Source organism: Lepisosteus platostomus, chromosome 6 (genome assembly GCF_059453375.1).
Source record: "Lepisosteus platostomus isolate fLepPlt1 chromosome 6, fLepPlt1.hap1, whole genome shotgun sequence".
Lineage (NCBI taxonomy): Eukaryota > Metazoa > Chordata > Actinopteri > Semionotiformes > Lepisosteidae > Lepisosteus > Lepisosteus platostomus.
The window spans coordinates 34,325,349-34,352,002 of NC_142616.1; the positions used below are offsets into that span (position 1 = coordinate 34,325,349).

The 26,654-nt window shown below is 34.1% G+C and overlaps 1 protein-coding gene across 4 annotated transcripts in view; it reads right to left on the bottom strand.

The window, feature by feature from the left end:
• LOC148661613 (heparan-alpha-glucosaminide N-acetyltransferase) overlaps window positions 1-26,654 on the bottom strand; it is a 107,169-nt gene that overhangs the window by 74,766 nt on the left and 5,749 nt on the right. For 2 of the 4 annotated variants that reach the window (XM_088635568.1, XM_088635567.1), the window contains exons 3-5: window positions 26,200-26,333; window positions 20,514-20,635; window positions 3,944-4,013 (exon numbers count right to left, since the gene is read on the bottom strand). In XM_088635568.1, coding sequence (XP_088491694.1) covers window positions 3,944-4,013; window positions 20,514-20,635; window positions 26,200-26,333 — 326 coding nt within the window. Of the gene's footprint in view, window positions 1-2,299; window positions 2,361-3,943; window positions 4,014-20,513; window positions 20,636-26,199; window positions 26,334-26,654 lie in introns of all 4 variants that reach the window. The other 2 variants (XM_088635566.1, XM_088635565.1) reach the window with 2 other exon arrangements.

A 26,654-nucleotide genomic window follows, 5' to 3' on the forward strand; every position in this document is an offset into this window, starting at 1 on the left:
ACAAAAATACACATGGGAAATACATTTATGGCTAGTGACTCTAAATTCCTCACAAATACAAAGCAAAATAATAATGTACTGTACAATTATTGTTTATTCTTATAACAATGAATAAATTCTAAAAAAAAATATTTTGACAAGGAAGATATTACTTCCTGCCGAAATCAGCTAGAGTATGAATGGAGACACATGAACACCTGAACACATTACATTTTTTAAATGAAAAGGCAAAATAAAAAACAAACAAGAAAGCATATATTCTTTTGCATTGTATAACAGAGATAATTGTTCTTAGACAATATGTGCTTTTATTTGTTAAGAGGAAGTTCTGCATAATAATATTGTAGTGGAGGGAAGTACAGTCACTACTTCATTTGATTCTGAAGAAGACCCTCTCTTAGAGCCAGGCCTCTGGTCCTTCTCAGATTGAATTACAGAGCTGAAACAGAGCAGGAAGATGCCATGCTCCTAATTCTCTCTGATGGATCTCTCTGTCACTGCAGACAGCCAGATGGGAGATGGATACCTCAGCCTCAGAAAAATGAGAGATGCTTATTGTTGATGTGGAGTTGTGCGATATTAGGCCCCTACATCAGAACTCCACAGGATAAATGGGTGTAACAGACATATCAGGATAAGAGTTCTGATCACATTATTACAATAAAAAAGATGAAAATAGTGACTGTCTTCATCAAAACTGAAAATAAACTGTGTTATAAAGAAGCTTGTAAGCAGATCACCAAATGTCAATGAAAATAACATGTATATACTATACTTTACAGTATTTGGAGAGACTTTTAAAAATGACATTTCGCAAGCAGGATTCTCTTATTTGCAAGTAGAACAGAATTAGCATCAGTTTCTTGAACTTTAGAATGGACATTATAATAATAACTCATATTATTTTTAGACACATTTTAAATGAGACCTTAAGTACAAAATAAGTCTGACCATGGCAATGGGCTTACAGTATACATGAGTAAACGTACAAAAACATGACATTCAGTAAATTAAATGTCATCTTTTAATGTTGTACTTGTTCAGTTCTTTCTAAATTACAAAATTACCAAACAAATCAGAATTCAAAAGTCTACACTATGATAATGGCATCAAATATTCCATGTAGTAACAACAATGATCTATGAAGCAATCAGTACCTGCGCATTTTCTTCATATTACTGCTTTTGTCACCACAAAGTCATTTTGTATTACATATACTGTAGACAGACTGAATAAATGACATTTTGAAGAGTGTCACTGTTAATGCCATATACAAATGGAAACAGTTTATTAAGTAAAAATAATGTAGCAGGTAACAGCATGACATTTACTCAGCTGATATAATAGAATTGAATGGCCTGTTCCAGCCTGACACTAATGTTGTGGTTCCAGTATTTTAAACATACCTTTTGAATAGTGAGTTGATATATTTTTAAATTTGTTTAAAGGAAGCTTTGGTTAAGAATAAAAATGCCTAAGTGAAAATGGACAGAGATGTTCTTTGTGAAAATGTTAAGTATTGATCTTTAAACTCTATCATATAGACTCAAATTTACCTAAGATTTGTTTAGAATAAAAGTGCTCAAGATTTTTACAAAGAAATGATTGCCAATTGACTTAGACATTTATTGAAGAACTTTCAAGATGACACCATGTAAAAGACTAAAAACTACAAAAATATTCAAAAGAATATGTAACACAACGTATATTTTATGTAACGCATATAAGAAGGCTGAAGTGATTTTATACCAAATACATTCCATACATCACTACTATCAGGGTTTATGAGATGTTTCAAGTACGTTTTACAAATCTGAGAAGAAAACCAGGCCCACGGAACAAATGGTAACTGTTTTGATTTATGAACATTTCGACCTATGTACTTAGTGTATAACAACCCCCTCCCTTTCTGCAAGAGGAGTGGAGACTGTCAGAGAAAGTTTTAGTAGTATTCTGACAATACCATTTCTATGCATTCTTCTGCTTGACTATAATAACGTCAGCTAATTTGTGTCTTCTTCCATTATGGAATATCTGGACTTCCTTTGCCCTAACAGAAAACTCTAGTTTCTACCATTGTTAGCAAACATTCACTGCAATTTATCTTAATACGGAGATCACTAATATGCCACTAATAAGAAAACTCTGTTTATCATTTTAACTGTTCACATTATTCATATATTGTACCTGTTCCATATTCAGCTATGTATAGATACTTCAGTATTTTATCATTAAAAAACAGCTCTGTAGAAGAACTTGGACTCAGTTAAAAAAAGATGTGGAAAGGAGTGGAACTTACACTGTTTACTGTTCTGTTTTTGCAGAAACACTGGCTGATGTAGTGCCGTATCCATTGCTGTCTGTAGATAAAAAAAATAAAGCAATAAAAATGTATTTTAAACCTTAATGATGAGAGCAACAACCATCATGGGACTGTAAACGAGTCATTGTAAAGGTTTGTTTGTTTTAGCTCAGTCCCTGAAACGGTGTAAACCAATTTTCATTTGTACTCACACATCTAGAAACGAAAGGTAAAAACAGAAAGAATGTTTCATATTTCGGAAACTCTACTCATTTTACAAGAACTGTCTAATAAATCCTGAGCAACTATTAATTTCAGAAGACTGAACTTCCAAAACTGCAGCCAAATGATGTGAGCAAAATTAAAATATTATGAACTGAGAAATGGTTGCAGCTTGAAATACTGTACATGCAGCTGTTGTTTGGGAGTGCACTGTGATTTCTGATGACAAAAACCTTGGTAAATAAAAATATATTCCCTAATAAATTTAAATATTACGCACCACTCAAAAAGAAAATAACAAATCGAAAATGCTCTCTGGGATTTGCAGCAGTTACCCATCAGTTATACTGTATAATACAGTACATCCGTTACAGTATGTGAATACAAAATCCCAGAATAACGCATCTGGTTGAAGTGACAGAAACAGCTTATTTCGGAAGGGGAACAAGAATGGGGTAGATGTGTCATGTGTTGAGGGGGCATCACTGTATAATAAGAAATCCTATATTGAAACAAATGTATAAAAGGCATGTGAGTCATATACCTGAAGAAGGCTCCAAACCCAAAAAGTTGTATTTCCTTTCTTTTCAGCAACCCGTTACCTGTTCTTTTGCAGCCTACACATGCTGACGCAGCTACCTACTTGAACTATATTAAATCAGTGGCTATTTGTGAAGTTTGTTCATGAACTAGGTTTAAATAAATCCTTTGACATCACATGGTAAAAGGTTAATAGTTATTTTTCACTGATCAGCCAAAATAGAAAAGCAATTAAATGATTAAGCTATTGGTAACTGAACACATACAGTACTATGAGAATTAACCTGATTTTTATCAGATAAATGTTTACTGGCATGCTTCCTGATACTTCTGATGAAAATGTATAGTATTGAGTAAGTTATCAAAAAACTTAGAAATATATTGATAAATACTGTGTAAATAGCCTGAAATTGACAGGAAACACTGTAAATGCTTTTTAAATGGTTAGGAGCTTGCTCTAATAAATGTGCTCTATAAATGCACATAAAACTGCACATGCACAGTATGTTTAAGCATTTTGTATATCAAATTAGCATTTATAAAAAAAAAAAAACATCTTAACTATGTACTGTAACTGTAATTTGTTAGGATGAATGAATGTTCAAAGAGGTAGAAATAATATGAATATACTGTATATAAACAGTTTTAAATACACCTAGTAAACTAACACTGACTAAGTTTATAAGGCAAAGGGTACTGATACTGTACATCTACAAATACATCTACTATATTAGCTAAAAAATAAAGATGTGTTTTTTCAGCAACGTGCTGCATGGAATGTATATCATACAGAAATATCGGAAAACTGGCTCCTCAGAGTTAATACATAAAGAGAGTTTTAAAAAGACCGTTGAAAACTAAATCTCTTCAAAAGCTTACCTATATAGGTACAATCCCAAGAGATGCAGAAGTGCCAGAAGACCCAGGATAACTGCTGCTACCAGAAGAGCTGAGTGAAAGGAAACATAAAAGGAAGTAGGTCCAGAAAATGCAATTCATAACAACATAATTCAATTTGGCTATGCAGAATATTAAGTTTTAATGTCTCTAATAATCACGAAAAATTACCATAAAAATTAACTTAATAGAGAATAAGTCCTGTTCATAAAAAATATTTGCTGTTCTGATTGTTTAAGGTGTTCTAAACAAAGCAATTATAACCATTCTAGTTCATATAAAGAAATGTTTTCAAAATGTTTTGCAACTCAGGAAGACAGAAACAAAATATCATCCGTTTCTCTAATTCATTTCTCAATGATTCTTCATCCTGAACCTCTTGGAACATATATCCTTCAAACTAACAATTCCCTGGCAATAGAACTCTCTGACTGTTTTTTTTAACCACTGATAAAAGACAGACTTCAAGAAATTATCATCTTAAAACTGGATACCATGCAGTGTATTCTTCCAATGTTGGAACAAGTAATAGTTACTCAGAACTGTAGAGTGGATTCATTGCAGCTTGTGCAGACCTGGCCTTGTGAATTACACTAATGTTATGTATTAGAAAACAAAATGTCAACATCCCCTGGTGGGTTTAACAGATGGCTTTTTGATGCTAGACCAGTAAGTCAACTGTAAGTTCAGCCTTATTCTAGTTGGATAAAATTGAGCAACAGTACCCCTTGTGAATCCTAGATGAAGCTAGCCAAAATCTTGCCATCTGAGGCATTGCAACAGAAATTGTTCAGAGGCAGATACTGGGTGTTCTCACTGTACTGATTCAGTTTAATCTCAAGGTTCCAGACAAGATGTTCTTAGTTAATGGTTTTAGCTGAAATGCCAACATTTTTTGGAAATTCTGCAACCTTGATTTGGCATTTGATGTAATCATTATTTTTGCAATAGAGCTTGTTTCTGGTCAAGTCACATCTGAGGGTTTTCCAGATCTGAGGTCAACTTTTGATCAGTTCTTTGCAATATTTAAACTCCTTATCCCATTGCATCACTGCAGAATAAGAAGAGACATCTTCCTCTAACACAGGAAACCTACATCCATGGATTTACTTGGAAATGAATCTCTCCATATACAAATATGAGTGTGTGTTGCTCATGTTTTAAAAAGTTAATTATCCATAGATGGTAATACAATCATTAAAATTAGGCATGAAACATACAGTAAATGCATATGTAGCTTTCAATAACATGTCAATCCTGTTGTCTATGGTCCCTTTTTTCTGAGACACAGACACTTTAGCCTCACCTGCATACTCACTGATAGTACATGATATTGTTTGATATCTCTTAACTGTGAAACCAATCCATCATGCAAATAATACTAACAAAAGGATAAATTCACTGTAATATAGCTAGAACAAATAATACTGTTACAGTTTTATTTTTAATTTAAGCAGATTAAGAGCTGAGGACATGTGACATATTATTTATGTTAAATGCTAGGATGTACAAAGGGAAAAAAACAGGCCATTTTGTGGAAGCAATTTTTATAAGGTTTTTCAAAAACAGCTTGGTGAGGTTATTGGAACCAGAAGCTATTAGAAACTTGATGATTATGATGGTGGGAAGAGTGGCCTACTCCTACTCCTCCTCTGTTTTCTCATATTCCTGTTTGTGAGGCAATTGAACTGTTTCCTTTGTCTTAAAAAGCAGCTTTAAAAAAATAGCTTACTACTACAACTCTTTGATTGCTTTCCTAGAGGCTAAATGTCCTTAGCGGCCACACTGTGCCTTCTGGTAGCACACTGTTCTAGCTGTCAGATGTTTGCTTGTATTTTTAGATTACAGATCTCTAGACTGTGTTGCCCGTAGGCACTTTTGTTGATTAGTTTTCTGCTTTGAGCAGATTCATGTTTAATAATACCCATGTTCCTTAACCTCCCAATGATGTTTATATCTTCTTTAGCTAGGTAGAGGGGAACTGACAAGGCCAAGGGTTTATAAGAAAAATAACTTTTGCCACAATGCAATAAAAAAGAAAATGCTGGACCTTACTGTATATCAAAACAAAACTGCAACAATAAAAACAGTGACCTCAAAGAGACTCAAAATTTCAACAAATATATTTTCAAGGGTTTGATTGTCTCAATTTGCCTCTATCACTCGCTCTAAATAATGCATTGAGAAATATTCTACGATATCAGATTGTCTTCCATGTTTTCCATGCAAAACTTCCAAATTCAAGAGCCATTTCACACACTGGAAATTACAATTGACAGTTTTTTTTAAGAGATCTGTAGAATGTTTCCTTTTTAGAGATTTAAACAGCTTTAAACTCAGTGCAATCAAAACACAACTGTCTGATATATATACTTGGGATACATCTGGATCTAATCTGACAATGATTCAAAAATAAGTAAACAAATATAGATTTTTATTCCCCTGATCACTGAAGATTCTGAGCCCAAGGTCAAGTCTTTTTAGTTGGCTGCCAGATTGAATTTGTCAGCCTTGACAATTATTAGGCAAGAACACTCAACATTAATTTCAATTAGGTGGAGATGAATGGCTAATTTTATGTATTTTCATTGACAGTTGTATGATTCCTGTATGCCTCTGTTTTATTGCTCACCTTAATAATGTTTTGAAACAGTACATGATCACGTGAAGCATCAAGTGGCTAAAAGCTCTCATCTCATATATCTGGAACTTGATGTAGGTTTTTCAAATTTCTCTTGTTGAAACTAGACTATAAAATGAACAATGCTGCTTTAAGAGATCAAAGAAAAGCAATCAGAATAATCCCCATGCTGATAGGAATGTCATACGCAAAAGGATGAAAATAATTGAATCTCTTCAATCTTGAGCAGACTGAAACTACTGTACAGGGTATTACATTTACTGTAAGTATCCAAATCCTGAAAGGTACTGACAGATTCAACCCAATGAATTACATTATGCTCAGCAGTGTAAGGACAGAACCAAAAGTTATGAAGAGGTATATTTGAGATTAATAACAGAAGACACTTTTTAATACAAAGTGTGGTGGGTGTCTAGAAGAAATTGGCAAACCATGATGTTGAACAAGATTCCCTAGCAATCTTCAGAAAATTCCTCAGATCCTCATATCACTAAATTTTGAGCAATAAAACCAACATTGGTTGTGTCCTCCTCTCATTGTTCTCATCCTCTCACAAAACATAATTTTCTTATGTTTCTAAGTGTCTAAATTGAAATGCTACAGTTGTTATTAATATTTCAGATGTGTAAGCAGGACTGTCCATGACCATTCACTGAATACATAATGTGGCTTTTTAACACTTTCAGGTGAATCAGTGAATGTTGCACAAAGGAGAATAGAATTAACCTTATTTAGTCTTGGCCTGATCAGTAATATGGTTCTGCTTATTTAAGATTATTCCCTTGTAAAGGCAGACAATGCTATTTTTACCTATCCATGGAACACCAAAAAGATCTGGTCTTACTCTGATGTTATTCAGCCATTCATATTGAAACATAGTCAAGAACTTCAGGTAGTTATGGTACATTTTAAAGCTGAAAACCAATAATGGAATTGAATCCACATACTGTATGTGTCTGAAATATCTGTAAAGAAGCATATTTCAGAATGATAATAAAATCTATGGCTTTCAAAAGTTTACAGAATGGCATCTGCTTAATCACAACACAACAACATAACTGAGTTTGGCTCATTTTGCTGAAAACTGCAATTTGTGTATTTAAGTGTGCAGTATTCTATAATATTTTATCAATATTGTTTTTATTTTTTTCTCTTTAATGAATTCACTTTCCATGTGCAGAACACAATTAATGTTTTAATGCTAATGCTTTACATACTGTATTTTCCCTACTACTACCCTCCTTCTGAAATTGTATGTCTAAAGTACTAGATTTTGTTGAAAGGCAAAGCAATTCATATTTAACATCATTGCTTATGCAATTGTGCAACACAATAAAAATCAATAAAAAGAAATCAAGCTTAAACTGGTAATTCATTTGGAAATCATAAAGATTCACCAAAGAGAAGAATCCCACAATGAAGTTTTCAGTTACTATTAATTGGTGAATACCGTATGCCTATTGACAACGTACAAGGAAAGTGCACTGAAAGTCAGAATATGTGATCAGGGAATTGTAGCTCACAGCTTCTTTTCTGTCCAACACTGTTTATTGATCTTTGAAAGAAAAAAAAAAGCCTGTGATTTTGCAAGAAGATATTTTGATTACTGCTTGATCTAGCAGTAGATGTTCTTTCCATTAGTCCAGATTAATCCTTAGAAGGCAGCTGCTGTTCTTCATAAAGCATGTAAGGTGCATTATAAAAGATACACCCTTTGCTACTGTACATACCTTTAAGTAAAAGTTTTTGGTGAATCTTAAGATCATATGGGCTCCTCCTAAGCTGCTTTTAAAACATCCAATCTCTCTGTATTCTTGTTTAAGTCATACAAGTCATTTGCTAAGCATCCAAATCTGCCTACAACCCTGACAAGCCATTCAGTTCTGAATTGTTTAGTGAGAGAAGTACTGTATGTAACCATCCACATGCATATGTATATCACTATATTGCAATGTGAGATTATTTAAAGACTCAAACACACCTGTGTGCAGAGCATCGAAGATAATAATAATAATAATAAACTTTATTTTATATAGCGCCTTTAAAGGGGGCTTCTCAAAGCGCTTTACAGGATGACAATAACAATAAATAAGAAGACTACAACAATAAATAAGAAGATTTCACAAGATAGGACACAATTATAATTACAACAATACAACAATAACAATAGAGGAGACCGTGGAAGGTGGTATTAAGAAGAGCAGAGGGGTGAAGAATGGAACCAGTTAAGTAAAGGCTTTTCTGAAGAAGAAGGTTTTGAGTCTGGATTTGAAGGAGTTTAGAGAAGGTGACTCTCTAATATCCTTGGGCAAAAAGTTCCAGAGCTTGGGGGCATAGCAGGAGAAGGCCCTGTCGCCCATACAATGTAGACGGGCTTGGGGGACAGTAAGGAGGGCAGAATTTGAAGAGCGGAGGTTGCGAGGTGGGGAGTAGGGTGATAAAAGTTCAGACAGGTATTGAGGTGCCAAGCCATGTAAAGCCTTATAGGTGAGCATGAGGATTTTAAAGTTTACGTGGACTTTGACCGGAAGTCAGTGCAAGGACACCAGGATAGGAGTAATGTGAACACTTGCACTAGACCTGGTCAGGATTCTGGCTGCTGAATTTTGGACATACTGCAGCTTGTTCAGAGTAGATTTAGATACCCCAGGGAGTAGAGCATTGCAGTAGTCAATTCGAGAGAATACAAATATGTTGATCAGCTTTTCAGCCACAGTTAATGATAACATAGGGCGTAGTCTTGCGATATTTCTAAGGTGAAAAAAAGATGTTTTGAAGATGAATGCCCTTAACCACTTCAATATTGCAAAACAGAAAACAGAAAATCCCATTGCCAAATAAGGATTTTCTTCCAACCTCTCTGTTTCATTTAATGTATAATTCAACTAGAAATGTCCTCACTTATATTAAAAAAGAGATATGTGAAAAGACATAGATACTCCAGAAAAAAAATATTGGTAGATGTAACAGGTTTTTAGCACATTTACACCATGTTATTAAAACTACAAATATACTTAGTTATAAAGTGAATCTCAATCCCACTCGCAACCTTTCAAGCTAAAGTATTCCTCTAATTTCTTGTCAGGTCTCCTACATTTTCTCAATAAGTAGACTGCAGGTACTGTATATTTAAAAGCACAGACTATCAATGACAATGGAAAACTTTACATCTTGTAACAGTTTCAGATAAGTAATATCAGAACTCCCTCACTGGGGAATAATGCAACCTTGTATCAGTGTGTACAGTATATTAAGCACGTGCAGATCCACTCAAGTAAAAAAACATGTTGTGTGAGCCTTGAAACGGTGATGTGAGGGGTAATTACTTCCATGCAATATACAAGTAACAGACCTTGAGCGAGCAACAAAGCTTTCTGCAGTTAGCAGAGAAAGCCTCACATCTTTTAACACATCTAACCAAATCTAAACACTTCCTAATACATTTCCCTGAAGAGTAATTTGAAACTAGTCTTTGAAAAAATTAGAAGCCTACTTTTCCTGCTGTCATGCGTTTTCCCACAAAGCCTTTATGCTTTTGTCTGCAGAAGCACCAATCACACGCCATTTTTTATTTTATTTTCTACAGTGGGCATTTTTCCAGCACCTACAGTACTTCCCAGACAGCCAATCATTAGTGATGAAAGCACTGAGACTATGTGCAATACACATTTACATGGAGGCTCCATTTTAAAAAGCGAAATGACAGTCAGTGTGACTGCCTGGCTGGTAGAACTGAAAAGGTATCAGGATCTCAGTGTTAATTATATCTCATGGCTACAAGACAAAGAAGACTGTCATGAAATTAGGTCCTGAAAACATTTTGTTCTTCTTATTCCTTTAGGTTTATGGAAGAAAAAAACATAAAATGTACAAAAAATGTGACCAAATAAGTCAAAACAGGCATGACAACAGGAGCTGATCAGGGATCAACATAAAACATCATTAATTTTGTAGACCTTTGAGGATTTAATTCAGTTGAGATATAATATTGGGCACAATTCTTAGAAGTAACTGATATAATTTTTGAACTTTTGTCAACTTTTGGGTATTATATTAGCACGAAGGATAAATCATTTTTCATTGTATGTCAAATTTGTCATACAATTATTTTTCCATGGATCATTTCAGATAGAAATAAATAGATCTACACCTAAAAATAAATCTACTTATCTTATAGAGAATAAGTAATCAAAACTCTTAATTATTACATTTATTTGATATGCGGGTTGGATTGAGGAACAAATAGAAAAAACAAGGTTTTTGTGACATAGTGGTTTGCATTCAGTTCTGAACCCGGTGTGCTATATATATCTGGGTGGAGTTTGCTTGTTTTTCCCATGTTCCCATGGGATTTTGCTGGGTACTCTGGTTTCCTCCCACAGTACAAAGACATATGGGTAAGTTAATTGCCTTCTGGGAATATTTGCCCTAGCCTGTGTGTCTGCATGTTTGCCTTGTGTACCCTGCAATGGCCTGGTCTCCCGTCCAAGGTGTGTCCCACCCTGTACCTCATGCTTGCTGGGATAGGTTCTGGTTCCCATGTGACCCTGAAGTGGATGATATGGTTAGAAAATGGAAGGTTTTTTTCCATTTTCCAAATGGAATACCTACTGTATTGGGCATACCTTAAAGAACCCCCTTTTCTGATCCAATCAATGAATATTAATTCTAACTTTTAACAAAGAAAAAAAGAGATAAAATAATCACTCTGGAGAGAATTCAAAAGAACATCAATTTGAGTAAACAGTACATGCATAGCTGTAGAAGGAAAAAAAATATTATAGCATAAGGATTTGTGTTCCCTTCCTCAGTAGTTTGCATCTACTACCTACCTGTGTTTTGCTGTTAAGGTCTGCGTTATACTTTGCTTTATCCTGTCAGACAGTAGCCCCAATCATTCCTGTACCCACTGCAGAACATTATAACATATGGTGCTTTTTAAACCTGTTTAGAACTAAGCAAATAATAGGCTCCTAAGGGGCTCAAAAAGTGAATGTGCTAGTGTTATGTTTTTAAAGAATTGTGAGCAAGCAGAGACAATTGATCCAGTGCTGCCAGGGTCAAGTGATATCAGATAATCCTCTGCATGCCAATTTATGGTGACCATACTTTGTGGATGCCTGCAAGCTTGCAATGTCATCATTAATTGATACATCACTCTTCCAATCAGTGCTAACTCTGTGCATGTGCAGGCTGCTCTCCCTGTACAGCATATGTATTGAAGTGATAACCTGAGATGATAACTGGTGATTGTAACACAATAAATAACTCCATTTCTAGATATAGCCTTCAATGATACACTTCCAGATTTTAAATATCAGAAACACTGAAAACATTGTTTTATTTCAGAATGGTTAAAGTATGCTTGTTGAAGGTTATGTTTTATTTATTTTTCTCTCCAGGGAAAGCTCCTTTTTGATTAGCTGTGTCATCTATGCTGTTAAGACACACGCACATTGGGAATTGTGTGCAAAGCATTAACAGCATAACTGCTGAGACATAATGAACTCTATCTTTATGTCCCAGAGTGGAAAAACAAGCAACAGCAGGTCACTCATTCATTACAAAGATAAATACAGCAACCAGCCTTCCCATGGAAACAGAAAGTCATTGCCCACTGAATGCTACAATCTAACGTTCGCACTGTTTACTTTATACACAGCACTACTTACCTTAAAACACAGAGATAATGTATGATTAGAACATCCTGAGAGAGAATTTGCTTCTTATAAAAAATACTTACAACTCTGCAAATAGATACCGATAATCAAAATATTTGTATGCATTGATGCATATACTTTGCGTGACCTCTTGTCGAAAAAAGGATTTTTGTAGTCTACAAGCTCTACAACAAAAGTACATTTTATGTTTGCATTACTTTTACCCACATGTTTTGTAGGTTTGAGAACACTTGTTTAATAAATAATAGTTACAATTCTCTTTTGTTAATAGTTAATAGAATACAAACATATGCAGTATATTTATAAATATCATTAAACTAGATCATTGTTATATTACAAAACAATAAAGAATTTCTGAATATACACAATTGAATACATTCAAATGTGTTTTAAAGACTGAGAAAAGTTCAAAAATGCATTTGTCTAATCACACATACATACCTGTTTGTAACATTTTAAACAGTATACAATCTTGTACAGCCACAGTAAACCACAGTTCTAAAATAATTCAGCAGACTTTTCATTAACATATGATTGAAACATAACTTTTTTAAAAGATCTGTATCAAAAACTTAAAATAAAAAACAGTAGAATTACACCCTATGTTAACTCTGCCCACTTCCTGTGATTGGTCTAGAAAAATATATTCTTAACTTCCTTTATCTTGACAGATTATGTGCAGAACCTCTTGGGATAATGTGTGGTTGTAATTTTTTGTTTTTTAGAAAATATACTGTATACTGTATGACAAACCTACACAAGTGTGCATTACAATACGTATGCAGAAAACAAAATAAAATTAGGATTTTATTCTGGTTAATCACCTTAAGACATTTGTTTTACAGAATTTCAATCATGAGAGACAAATGAGACCTAATCACTTCAGAGCTTCTTTGGACTTCCAGATCTTGCCCTTGGCAAACTATAGCCCAGGGTCAAGTTGAATGGCTATATATCTCTAAAAATTTGACTTGATGGCAGATCATCAGGCATTGATCTAAGTGAGGGTTTGCAAAGTCAATTGTACACCATTCAAATAATGGCTATGTTTTCCTGAAAGCCTATAATTTAGAGTGTCTTAAGTAAACCCAGATTAAGGGAAAAGGCAACCTTTGAAAGGGCCATTACTTCATAATCCCAGTGGTTTCTTAATGCACCTTACACATTACTGACTTTGGATGCAGCATGCAACACAGAGAGCTTTTATTTTATGTTGTTTCCGATACAAAAATCAAGTAAAGATTCAGTCAATACTTTGTTACTCTTGGGACCCTTTCCAGTCACCCCTTGATCGAGTCCAAGTCTATAAGTAGTGTTGATTCTTGCTGATTTAAACAGAAGCATTATCCGAAGATCAAAGGAGCAGGCATTATTTTTACCGAGATCTGCCAGCGTAAGTGTATTTTTAAACAGGTATCACCATTTGAGTGAGGTCACCATTAGTTGGACTAACCCCGCCTGCTGCATACAGTATGCCTCACTTGGTTTGAAGTTTGATTAAACCAAGTATAGCACTAGTATAGCACTTACATTCATCTTTACAAGTTTACAGTAAAAAAAACAAAACTAAGGAGACAATGCAAGATGAACTCAAGTCTGCTAATGGTGTACTTAAAAATTAAATGAAAAATAAATGTCTAAATGTTTACTTTTTATTGAAGGAGTTGAGCAATGTATGGCAATTTCATGCCCTATGTTTTATGTTTACTGCAGCTGAATCTCATAAAATAACTATTACATAGAAAACTGATCAATGTCATTATAGGTACAAAGTGTATTTTATTGGGAAATAACTGTGAAGCACCTTGTCCTTGTTTGTAGTGAAGAAACAATCAATGTACATTTAATATGATTCAAGTACCTTCATACCATGAGGCAGCATTGTAAATATGAGAAAACTATACACAAAAATTTATGCTGTGGGGTATTCAGGAGTGGAAATAAAATGTAAGGGTTATTAAAATTATAAGAAGGCTAAAGGGCTATTAAGAAATAATTCTAAACAGAATGTCATAAATGAAGATAAAATAAAATTAGGATGTATTTTTTTCCTGAAATACAGTTAACTTTTTTACTTCTTTGTTGCAGACGTCTTCCTCATTCTTAAAATTTCTCTCTGTTTTTTTAGAAAACAAATAAAGGAATGGGGAAGCCTGTATATTAGTACTGTATAAAAAATGTTCCAACATCAGCACCCATTCAATAGCAAGCATGGGTCTAGGTCACAGACAATGGAACCTATCGGTCAATGTGCTGCTGTTCTGAAATTTATTAACCTGGCACATAATGGAAAACAAAAAGTATTCTTGAAATAAAACATATATAATGGGATACAAATGAAGATAATATATTGACAGCACTGAAATTTACAACATACAGTACTCATTTACTAAATGTGCTCAACGCCTATACTGAGATGCATGTAATGTTGAAGCTGCCAGATATACAAAGATATCCAGAAACTGTACTCTTTCTAGTTAATTTATCTATATTATGCTGATGATATAACATTTTGCAAAACCTTTTTTTGGCAGTCATGAAAATGCAATGTTGAAATTAAGCATTTCAAAAGTTGATCTTTCATTTATTAATGTGCATTTGTCATAGACAAAGAAATACATAACAAATGGAATATTACATTACTAAATTATTAAATTATGAAGAATTCCCAAAGTAATTGGACTCCTCCAATTCATTATGACTTAAATTTCATTAGGTCATAAATTCAGGTCAAAATTACAAGCATGTTTTTGGGGTTGTTCAAGAAAAAACAATTGCTCCCAGTCATTAGTGAAATTATATTCTGTTAATCTATTCATAAAATTCCTAATTAATCAAGCAATAATACTTCTTAACACTATTTCCTTTGTTTTATTACCTCAATTCACAACCTATAGACTGAGATTTTTAACCCTTACATATGCTTTATCTGTACATCTAAAATGCTAAACAAATTGCAAAGAAAACCATTGCAAAAAGATTGTAGTGTACAATAAAAGTTAAAACCTCATATTCATCATAGATTTTCTTGTAACTCAAGTTATACTTTTAATGTACAGTAAGATGGATAAATCTCATACTGTAGTTTATACTCTATAGTGGTTTATATATAACATTTGTAACTTTTTCCCCCATCTCTTTTAATATATCATGCTCTTCTGAAGGCTAAGTAAAAAGCCAAACTTTCCTCCTTCTATTTTTTCCCCTTGTCTCTCCTCCGTTGCTTTCTAGTCAGAGAGTCCTATCAGACTAACAGTGCTACTTTACACAGTACTAGTAAGCAGAACCTCTTCCTTTTGCATTTTGTATTGCGCATTCTAAACCAAGAGCCAGGTTTCCAAGAGACGATAAAGTATTAACAAGCTACACCAGTTCTGAATAAATGTACTTTTAAGGTATTTACATACTGTACACATAATTTTTACTAATATTTTTTGAGAATGCCGTTCAAAGTTTTTATGTTGTTATGTTCATGTTTTTGAGGAATTACAATATTTGACTTAACTTGCTGAATGTCTTTTTATGACTTAATTTCTTATGTTTTTTAGGTATGCATGATGCGGTCCTTACTCATCATGACTGCAGCCTTTCTTAACTTTGAAAAACAGGTCTCAGGGCTTTGGGGGTCATAAGGATAGAATACAGCATTTAAGAAACAATGGATTAGAGTCCAGAATTTCAGAGAGAAAGCATTATATTGTTATACTTACAAAGCAATACAGAATATTAATGGTGCATTTTGCTTTAATAGAAATTATTTGTATGACTAGAAATACATCACCAATTATCAAGTGGAGCACAGGCTATCAGTCAAAGACTGACAGGAGGCACACTATACAGAGAAGGGTGCTGACCTTGGAAAAATCACCTGTCTAGCATTTTAGGACATCCTGCGCTTACGCTGTCAGTCTCTGCATTTTGATACATACCGTAGATACACAGATAAATATGCATTTTGAATTAGAAGAAATACAATCTGATCACCAGTTTAATCAGGTTCTAAACAATATTATGTGGTCTTCATTGTAACTGTTAAAATATTTATACCAGGCGCTGCAGATGATTAAACAGTAGGAAAACCTTACCAAGCACAACAAGATTGCGTTCTTAGAAATTCTAAAAAGTTTAAGAGCAGATACTGAATCTGGGAGCCCTGGGGATGCTTTTAATATTTAGGGAAATATTTTTTAAATTTTCTTTATTTTAAAAAAGTGTGCTTTACATCTTCTTTGAAAAAAGAGATGGTCTGATAGAATAGGTAAACAGGAAACAAACTCTGAGAGAGACTAGAGGGCTCTTAATTCAATAAATGGGCTTATTACAACTCTGGGGCTTCTGATGTATGCTAAACCTCATTTGCAAGTTTGTGTTAATGTGTGTTTGCTCATTACCATATCAGAGAGAGGCTTTCCTGAAGACTTCCAATTAGTAATTACTCCTCCTTTCCTATTTACATGGATACTTGGATTATACTTTTATTTCATGTGATGGAAAAAATACTGTATCTGTATTTTATTCTTGTAACTTAAAATGGTACTGTAACTATAGTTACAATTCAGCAGTACATTAAACTAATGTAAAAATGCAATACTAAAAACAAACGTCAAAAATGAAAACAAAATGTAGCATCTAAAAGCATATTTGATAAACTGTGTTACCAACATCAGGTTTTGGTATGAAAATCTAATTTTTGCTGTATACGGTAGCTCCGATAAATAGTATACATTTACAGATACTTGTGTACTCAAAGAGTAGTAACTATGGTCTTAAAGGTCAGAAATAAGGCCCTGAAAATTCAGCTATAATATTCTGTCTGATTGACAGAAAGTAAGAAAGTAAAGTTGTGTTTGATAAATGAATGTTAAGGGTTAACTACTAAAATAATAATGATAATAAAAACACTAAGACTTACTGAAACAAAAGCTGAACTGACACTTTTCAGTGAATGGAGGCTCATCCCATTTGCTCTGTTTTTGAGAGTAGGTAAGCTGAAAGCTGTGTGTCTTTTGCACTACCTATGTTTTCAAATATTTATCACAAATCCTGTAAAGTGCTGACAACACAAAAATCTATATTCAGAATACAGAGATCCCAAAGAAAGGCACCCTGGGAGTACATGCATTAGATCAATTTTGATAATAGCACCTTACAAAGCATTTTTTCAGTATTCAGCTCAATGTCATTAATGTCAAGGTGGGTTTTTTTGTAATTAATCCATGCAGAATTTAAAAGGGCATCTTTGAAAAGCCCAAGAATAATTAACAAAATAGCTACACAATTTAGAGTTGGTTCTGCCACAACAAAGAAGCGCATTTTAGGCAAAAAAAAATGATACTGAAAACTAGATATGTTTGATTTAAGGGAGTCACATAACAGACAGAAAGTCTACTATGCTAGCGGGCAGATTGATTTAAGGATGTAAATCAGGACAAAAAAACAACTCTGAAAACACACTGAAATTCTCAAAATTAATATCAAAACCTTATTTATTGTCTTATTGAGCCGTATGGAAAAAGTTTTCTGAAGAAAGTGTTCAGAGACTGAGAACTGAGGTATTTCTATAGAAACTTCATAGATTTTTTTTTTATTGTATAAGGGGATACCTTTACTAATGTAATTCAGTCATTTAAAAGCAATAGTTGTCATCAAATTGTGTTTTTAATGGAATTTTGCAATTAAAATTAATTTAATTATTAAAATATGTTCAAGGTAACTGGGGTGTTATCTAAAGAGAACACTGGTAAACTGAATAACAACTATAATCATTACAATTATTGTTGTTGTATTCATATTTATTATAAGAAAGATTTCTGAAGGAAACACTTTTAAATAACATTTTCTCTTCAGAAATTACATAATTGCAACTGTAAATTGGATTTAGGAAGCTCAGGAAGTGAGGTGATTAGAGCAGGCTGTGTGTCATTGATTGGAGTGTCACTGCGGAATATGAGGAAGGGGATTCCTACCAGGCTACACAAGTAAAACTGTTTAATAAAATATAAATGAGGGTCCCAGGGTTAAGTTGCCTAATGAACAAGATGTCAGGCAGTGATGTACTTGAATGATACGCCCTTCAATGGTTTCACATCCACAATACCATTGCTCAACTTTGATGGGAGATTTTTTGTATAGCCTGTAATAGGTGAGATTTCTTCTTTCTTCCAAGCTACAGTAGAACTTTGCTTCCAAGCCAATACTCTTTGATTAATAGAACACATGCAAACTACAAGGCAAAAGAAATAGCTGTCTAAACTGAACTGCAACTTACATTGAACAATTCCAAATATCCTGTTTTCAGCACATAACATGATTATAGTTGTTGCCACATATAAAGAACGAGGTATTGCAATGGTCTGTGACTTCTTTTTCATAAATGATTAATCTTTATTTTTCCATTGTTTAACCTAACTGAAAAATTGAATTATCTGATATTTTATTGTTTCATCAAAACTAATGTCAACCCCAAACAGTACTACAGTTTAATTTAACAAAGATTTTGGAGTAAACATCTGTTCTAGAGAGATTATGCTGAACATTTCAGAATTTCAAGAGATTCACTAAAAAACTAGATAACACTAGATAAACACACACAATTAGGTTAAAATTGCAAATTGCAGAAACCATGACATATCAGATCTCATCTTCTCATTTTAATTTTAATAATAAAAAAATAATGGTGTTTTTGGAATGTGTACATTACGGATATCTGCCAAAAACTGGACCATTTGGAAAAAGGTTCTGGCAATTCAAGACGTCTCCAGCTGCAGAGGACATATTGTGAAGATGGATTAAATTGTATTGATTTTAAGTTCCTGTTCAACAAAAAAGGCCACATGGTCTCCCACACAAGATCATGTGAAACAGACACACAACAAGCCTTATATCAAGATATAATGTGTGCTTTTAATTTGTGGATACCCTGGAAACTCTTAAATGTAAAAGTAAGTTTTTTTTATCTGCAGCACTTCAAAACGCTAGAACTACTCAAATCAATATGCCTTAAAAAGCTTATACTTCATTAACAATTTCCTTTTCAATGAACTATGTACAGTAGGTGGTATGTGAATTTACTGTATGTACAGAAAAACAGAATATGTTAAATATTTTAATGATAAGTTAATTTGGAAAGTCACCTAACCATAGACTTCTCCTTTTGTAGCTTAATAAGCAAATATTTTTTTGTCACAACATCACTTACTGTATCTTTGTGCATTGGATAGTAAGGCATGCACTTGATTTGAAATGTTTCTTCAAAATAAGACAGAAGTTATACATTTTTATAATCCAATAAAAAATGTGAATACATTTATTACATGAGTATTTTACTCAGTAATCTAAGTCTGAATTGTTTGTTACACTACAGCTTAAATCAGGCTGAAATACAGAACAATAAACTTTGAGAAGATAACCTATTCCTTAAGAGCATCTCACACAACAAGCTCTTTAACCCGTTTGTGTCTTTGTTTAGATTTCCTCCTGGGAATGAGGGTTTCTACACCAGCCCTTTAATAATGAGATGTTAGCTATGATCACAATTGATGTTTGCATTTAGTTTCAGTCATTGACCCAATGTGGAAGTGCATGTTTAGGAGGAAAAATGGAGATAGGGGCCTCAACAATTGATTTTTTGTAAACTGATGATTAGTTGATTTTTATTAGACATAATTAGTATGTGGTAAAAATATAATCATACATTTATTTAATTTGTTTTAAACATTACTGTGTTTCTTAATTTGTTCAGTTGAAATATTTGTTAATTCCACGACTAGTGGCATATGTTCTACTTGTTTGAACAAATTAATCAATTCATCTTGCAACAAAATTCCTTTGTTTCTAAGAAAGACAACAACTTCAAACTCAGGGCTAGAAAAACATCTAAAGTGGCTTGGTTTCTTGAATAGAGAGAGTCAAAGTTAGCAGCAAGAAATATTAAAATATATACAACATTTGATTAATCTGTCTCTGGCAATTGTGAAACAGTCAAGAGCTATTACAGTAAATATTTATTTTTTGTAATTGATATCTATCTTTCTGTCAACCTTTGCATTTTGGAGAGAATGCACAAGAACAGCACAAAATCAAAACTATCATGCATTAAACAATCAAACTGATTAACTGTCACATACAGCCAATCCTAAAAATGTTCATTTAGATTTTATGAATATCATATGAATGAAACAAAAATCACAGAAAAGTATTTACTTCAACTGTAAGATGTGACAGAACTCACCAGTGTAACTGTTAATGGGTGCCTTTTCAACAGTCTGGGAGCATGTGATTTTGCTGTCAATCCCAGTTTCTTCTTGGACCCATGTAGAATAACGTCCTGCCTCTCCATACAGTTTACTCCAGCTAGAAAAAGGAAAAGTAAAGACATAATCAACTCACAAAAGTATCTAGATTGCATGCATCAAAAATATTTTGTGACAGAAAGATCTATTAAACTATTGTTAAAACTGTAGGTTACTATTGAAGTGTCTCAAAAGAATCTAGAAACAATCGGTAATGCCTAGCTAGTTTCAACATTTCCAGCTTCAGAGCAAAGCGATGTTTGCTGGGAGGTAGGGGGTCAGTGATCAAAGCAATCATAAGGTTTACCTTGGTTTAAATTAGTTAAGCTCTGGGTAAATTATTCAGTGTCAATCGACAGCCCAGAAAGACGCCATATAAGATCAGAGCAAGACAGGATAGAGGGAAGAACAGACCATGAGAGAAAGTGAAGACAGTGGAGACTTAAAGTGCAAGCCAGACGAGAGGTCCTTGTTCGAGATAATCCAAAAAGATTCAATTGGAGCTAAGCATTTGAACCTTGCTAAGAAAGCTTGCTGTTCTGTAGTTTTTAAGGAACCTGGATTTCCTCAGTGAAAAATCCCTTAGTTAAAAATCCCCTCTCCCACCTTAGTGGGTGCATTTTAGAATAGGAGGATGGGTTCCCATTTATTTTGTGGTCTTTGTGGGCAGCAAGAGTTGAATACTTGGTAAGAGTTGGTGGGGGGGGGGGGGTTCTGGGTGGTTAGGAATCTGGGGTGCCTCGTCTGTAAGCTTGTACTGCAAAAAAGGAAACTTGTGTGTTGTGTGTTTAAGTTTTATGTACCGCACGTATTGTAGTGTGTTTATTGTCACTGTTTTTTTAAAATCTGTTTAAGAATGTGTGCCTGAATTATTGTTCTTTTCACCAAAGATGGACCTGAGAACAAAGAACTCATGTGCCTCTAACTATACCAAATATACCAATATACACGTACAGGTACATGTATGCTCTCGTTATATTCTTGAAAATATCATTTACAAGATGGGGGGTATGACCATTTATTTTACTTATTGTTTTATCAACTGGGTCATTTCCTGATTTTCTCAATTTTTGTAACACTATTCATATGTCCAGTACTGTGATGTGGTGTGAATTATTTTTTTATGCTGTTCTTAATAGGGATGGTAATTGGTATTCATTTTTTGGCTGTGGGTCTGATTCCTTTTTGTGTTATTAATGGGGCTAAAGTAAGGGCCTTTTGGAGAGCATGAGAACAACAACAAATATTCTGGAAGGAATGACACTGGTGTGCTTTTAATCAAATTTTGCTAATGTGTTACAATTTCAGAATACATATTTGTAAAAACAATGTTATATGGATTCTTGCATAAAGAATGCTTTGTTTCTTTGATTAATTATTTTATTAAGGAATCTGTTTTGAAAAATTTAAATCAATAGAGCAAACAATGAATTGCACGAACGGATGTGGCATGACAAGATTCCACCTTCATGTACTTTAAGTCTGCAATCTGCAAATACTGGAAAAAAGCTGTTAGCATTCTTAAGATAAAACAAAATAACTGAATGTTATATCAAACAATCTGTGTACACTGAGGCAATGGTCTCTATAAATTGAAGTCACATAATTAAAATGACCTACCTTGGCCATTCTGCAGTTCCACAATGATAAACAACATGCTTAATGTAATATAATTATGTTATCAATGTGGGATGCATCCCCATCAGAGAATTCAGTCTCCTACAGTTTTAATCAGTCATTACTGAATAGGCTACTGTAATCCATTTTGAGGTCTTTCACTCAGGCATCTCCACACTCTCTGACTCTGTCAACCCAGTGACCTGTGGTTGGTCTACTGAATGACTGAGGAGATGGATCATTGCAAAGTTTGAGGAGACTATGGATTTGATTTTGTGATTTACACTATTTCTTCATGGTGTAAATGGACCTTAAAGTTGTGAATTCAAACTGAATTATTACCATGCATCTGTTAATTCATAAAAGATAGTTATTAATGGGATACAAAAGATAGCTCTTTAGCTAGATAAAACAAATATACATGGTTTTTATGTACATCACTGTCTTTGGCAAAAAACATTTGAATATAGTATGTGTGTGTGAAAATTACAGAGAAATATAAAAATGTCAAAACTGCTTTAAATATTTAAATACATTGTATTAGAGCAGTTGACTATATTAACTGAAAACTTCAGAATTCTAAAATATTGTGTTATGCTGTGCAACACCAACTATTTGTGTCGTGGGCCCCTGTGGACAGGAAAGGGGACTGGAGCCTGGGCTCCAGTGGGCTTGATTACCAACATGAAGCATGACAGGAGAAGGAACTGTGATGTAAGCTTTATGCTCCCTTTTCTTGTGAATTGCTATTACTGTTTCACTGTGTGTTCCAGACACTGATTCTCTGCAGGCTTATGTGCTGTGTTTAGAGCCCTGTCACCTGCCCATGCTTCCTGGGTATACATAGACTATAGGGATAGACTGGGATATTCTGTTCAGGGACAACATTTGTTTTCCTTTTCCGTTGTGTCCTACACTGGCAGTGCTGTGAGCTGCATGAAGTTTCCTTTAAAGGGCAAAGGACACTTATGGGCACCTTGCAGAATTCCTATGTTTATACTCAAGTTTGTTTGTTTTTTAAATGTCAGACACATAAAAAATGAGACCAAAACTATGATTTCTAAAAATGTCCGGTGTATTAATTTCTTATTAAAAACTTCATCACAATACGTGTCTTAACTGGATAAGAGATGAAACCCTAATTCTTGCAGGACATTTATTCTCACAATAAACAAAACAACAAGCAATGAAAACACTAAACAAAAATCGAAATAAGAACATGAACCTTGAACAGTCCTTGACAGGGGAGCCTTTATGAAGGTACTGAAAAACTTTTCAAGGTCTGAAGTTCCTTCCGATTGTCTTCTGTATCATTTCAGTGTACTCTCAGCAGCTTGTGAGTGACACCCAGTGGCTCTTTGACACAGAGCTACAGTATAACTGCCTCAGCAGCTGAGCCTTGAGTTCAGGTTCCATCTGCTCACAGGGTGCTTTACTTGGCCTTATTGATTGACTAGGGAGTGACATACAATGCCATCACTTAGAGTGTATTTTTTTCTTTTTGTGAAAAAAAGAAAAGTAAAAAATCAATATCTTCTTGGGTTGGGAAGGGACCTCTGTATTGATCTGATGAAGAATCTCTGGACCAGAGCCTGAGAGAAAAAGAGCTTTGTCGAGTGAAATCCAATGCTTTTAGAGTTCATTTAAAGATGACCCCAAATGAAATCTTCAAGCCCTAATGTCTTGTACACTCAGATTGTTTATAAATACTGCTGCAAATTCATGCTCTTGAACATCCTTCTGAGGTTTCTGTGGCCCTGCAGTTCTCTGCTCTAAATTTTTAATGGGATCTTTGGATTTGGGCCTTTTTATCATTATTGAGATGTCAGCTTTTATTAACCTTTGGACAATAAAATCAATAGAAAGCAGGATACTTTTAAAAAGGGCATCATTTTAGAAGAAAGAAGGTCATTATTAAATTCTTTCTTTGGTCAATATGGGGCAGAAGCAACAGGAATTGAAATGGTATCCTGTTTGTCACCATGTAAGAAGTTCTAAAAATAACCTCACCTCACCATATACAATGCATGTTGATATTTGCTAAATTGTTAAATAAATTTATAAAAGGCTTTGAATCACAAAACAAAAGTTATACAAATAATTCTTATTAATTTCAGAAATGCTAATTGCTAATTGGCAAAAATCAAATGGTAAGTTACACACAACACCTTTTTTTCCCAACCATTTTTCAACGTTCATACTGGTTTTCTGTTAATTATTACATTCTCAGTGTATGAGTATGCAAAAATTAACATGTGAACTAGAATGGATGAACCTATCATAGCAACACGTTCTTCATTTTGCAAGACCGATGTGAAAATTGTCATACAATTCTTAGGAAGTTAAATCCCTTCTCAAGATCCTGTTCCATTTAAGTGCAAACCAAAATGAAAATGAAATATTAAGCATGCTATATTACAATATTTGTAGTGTGTTTTTCTATTAAATAATAAATAAATGATTTATTATTTACTGTATATATTACATTTATAGTTAAAATATTGGGAAAGCAGTTGACAGTTGGTCTGGAGCTCATGCTATAGTCAACATATTTCCTAGATGTGTAGGAAACTGCCTGCAATCACATTATAGCTTTAAGATATCAAATACCCAGTTTCACATCACAAAAGTAGTTATAAAATTTAAATAATAAATTGTGCGGTTCTTTTTGTCATTTAGCAGAGGAATCAGTCTTACAAAGTCTCTGAAGATGCTTTTTTAGGATATTTGGGATCACTGTCATATTGAACAAATCATTTTCCAGACCTTGATAGGATTGATTTGTATTGTAGAACAGTACCTGCTTGTGTTCTTCCTTGGAAGTATGGTTTGTCTTCTAATTGTTCTGATCGGAAACATTCTTCATATGATCTCAGAACAACCCACTGTCTTATGCCTGGCTGTTGCTAGTCAGCTGTGAATTTTATTTATTGTTTGAGTTACAGTATACTGTATCTATTTGGTAAAAACTGTAACTTTAAATGTTTTTGATTGAGGTTTTTCTGCATAGCACAAATTTTACACAGTGTAGAATAGCAATATTAAAAAATATCTGCAGCTTTTAATTAACATGTAGGCTTCTTATCTTAGTGTTGTATTGTCACACTTTCCTTCAAGGTAGATTTCCCTCTTTGATTTCAATTGGATTGGCTGTTTTCAAGCTTAGTATCTGCAAGTAGCAACCATTTTACATTTAATTATTTCTCTCAGACATATTTAATAGTAGCATTTTACTTAAAGTACTGGATAAGAATGACAAATATCAGCATAAGGATTACATCTACCCATTGTCTGCTTTATCCATTATACAGTAGGTCATTTATCTATCCCACCAAGCAATAGGATACACTCAGGAAGGGACACCAGTCCATAGCAGGGCACACACAATTAAACCAGTATAGCTTTGGACTGTGGGAGGAAACTAGAACACCCTGGAGGTATATGGATGCAAGGAGTCACAGTGCAGTTCAGTGAAGGGCTGAGATTGAGATTTAATACTGTATGTGCCAAAAATGACCATTTCTGGAGAATACGCAAAGTGCATTCCCCGCCATGTCCCAGAATTCCAGGAGTGTTAGAGAAGGTTTTACAGGTCCAGCCATGGTCACCCCATTTTATTACCATTAATGAGTGACCATAACCAACGTAACGGAATCATAGAAAATACTTCCACTTATGGCTCAGTGGCTATTCCTGATTATGTTATCCCAGCCTTTCAATTATTTCTGAGATGTCATACACAATAGCACATGTCTGTTTAAAATGCACTCAGGTCAGGTCAGGAGTAATGACCCCAGGCCGGAGCCAGATTTCTTCAGAGGAAGCCCATGCGAATATGTGGAGAGCATACAAAGACAACACTCCTGGAATTGAACCTAGGGCCAATTGCAGGGCCAAAGCACTGAAATGCAGCAATGCTATCGACTGTGCCACCTTGCTGCCCATGCTTGTATTCATATATGAAAACAAAACACATTCGTGTTTTGAATGTGACAGTTTGTACTTTACCTGCAAAGGGTGATGTTCCCAACTTCAGTCATGATCCTGAAAGTCAAGATGAATCGCGTACGGATGGCTACTGAGGCGTTGCCAGGCTTAAGTCCACTGGAGGGTCGAACCACGACCAAAGGCTGGTACAGGCACTAAAAATAATTTAGAATTCTTAGAGGACCTGGGATTATCTTCAGTTTTAAATCAACTTTAATCCCAGTCCCTGTTTTCGGTTGCCATCTTATTTTTTTTACCGCTGCTTACAAGCCATTTTTCTGTGCCAATAATGATACTGCATCACTTGCATTATGGCATGCAACCCCATAAAATGAATTATAGTCAACTCCCTATGAAGGTGTGAGGACACCACTCATACAGTATATCTCAGAGGGCAATTGTAAAAGTACACAATGTTATACAGACATAACTTTAAAAAAATAGAGTTAATACTACCACAGTTTTTAATTTTCATG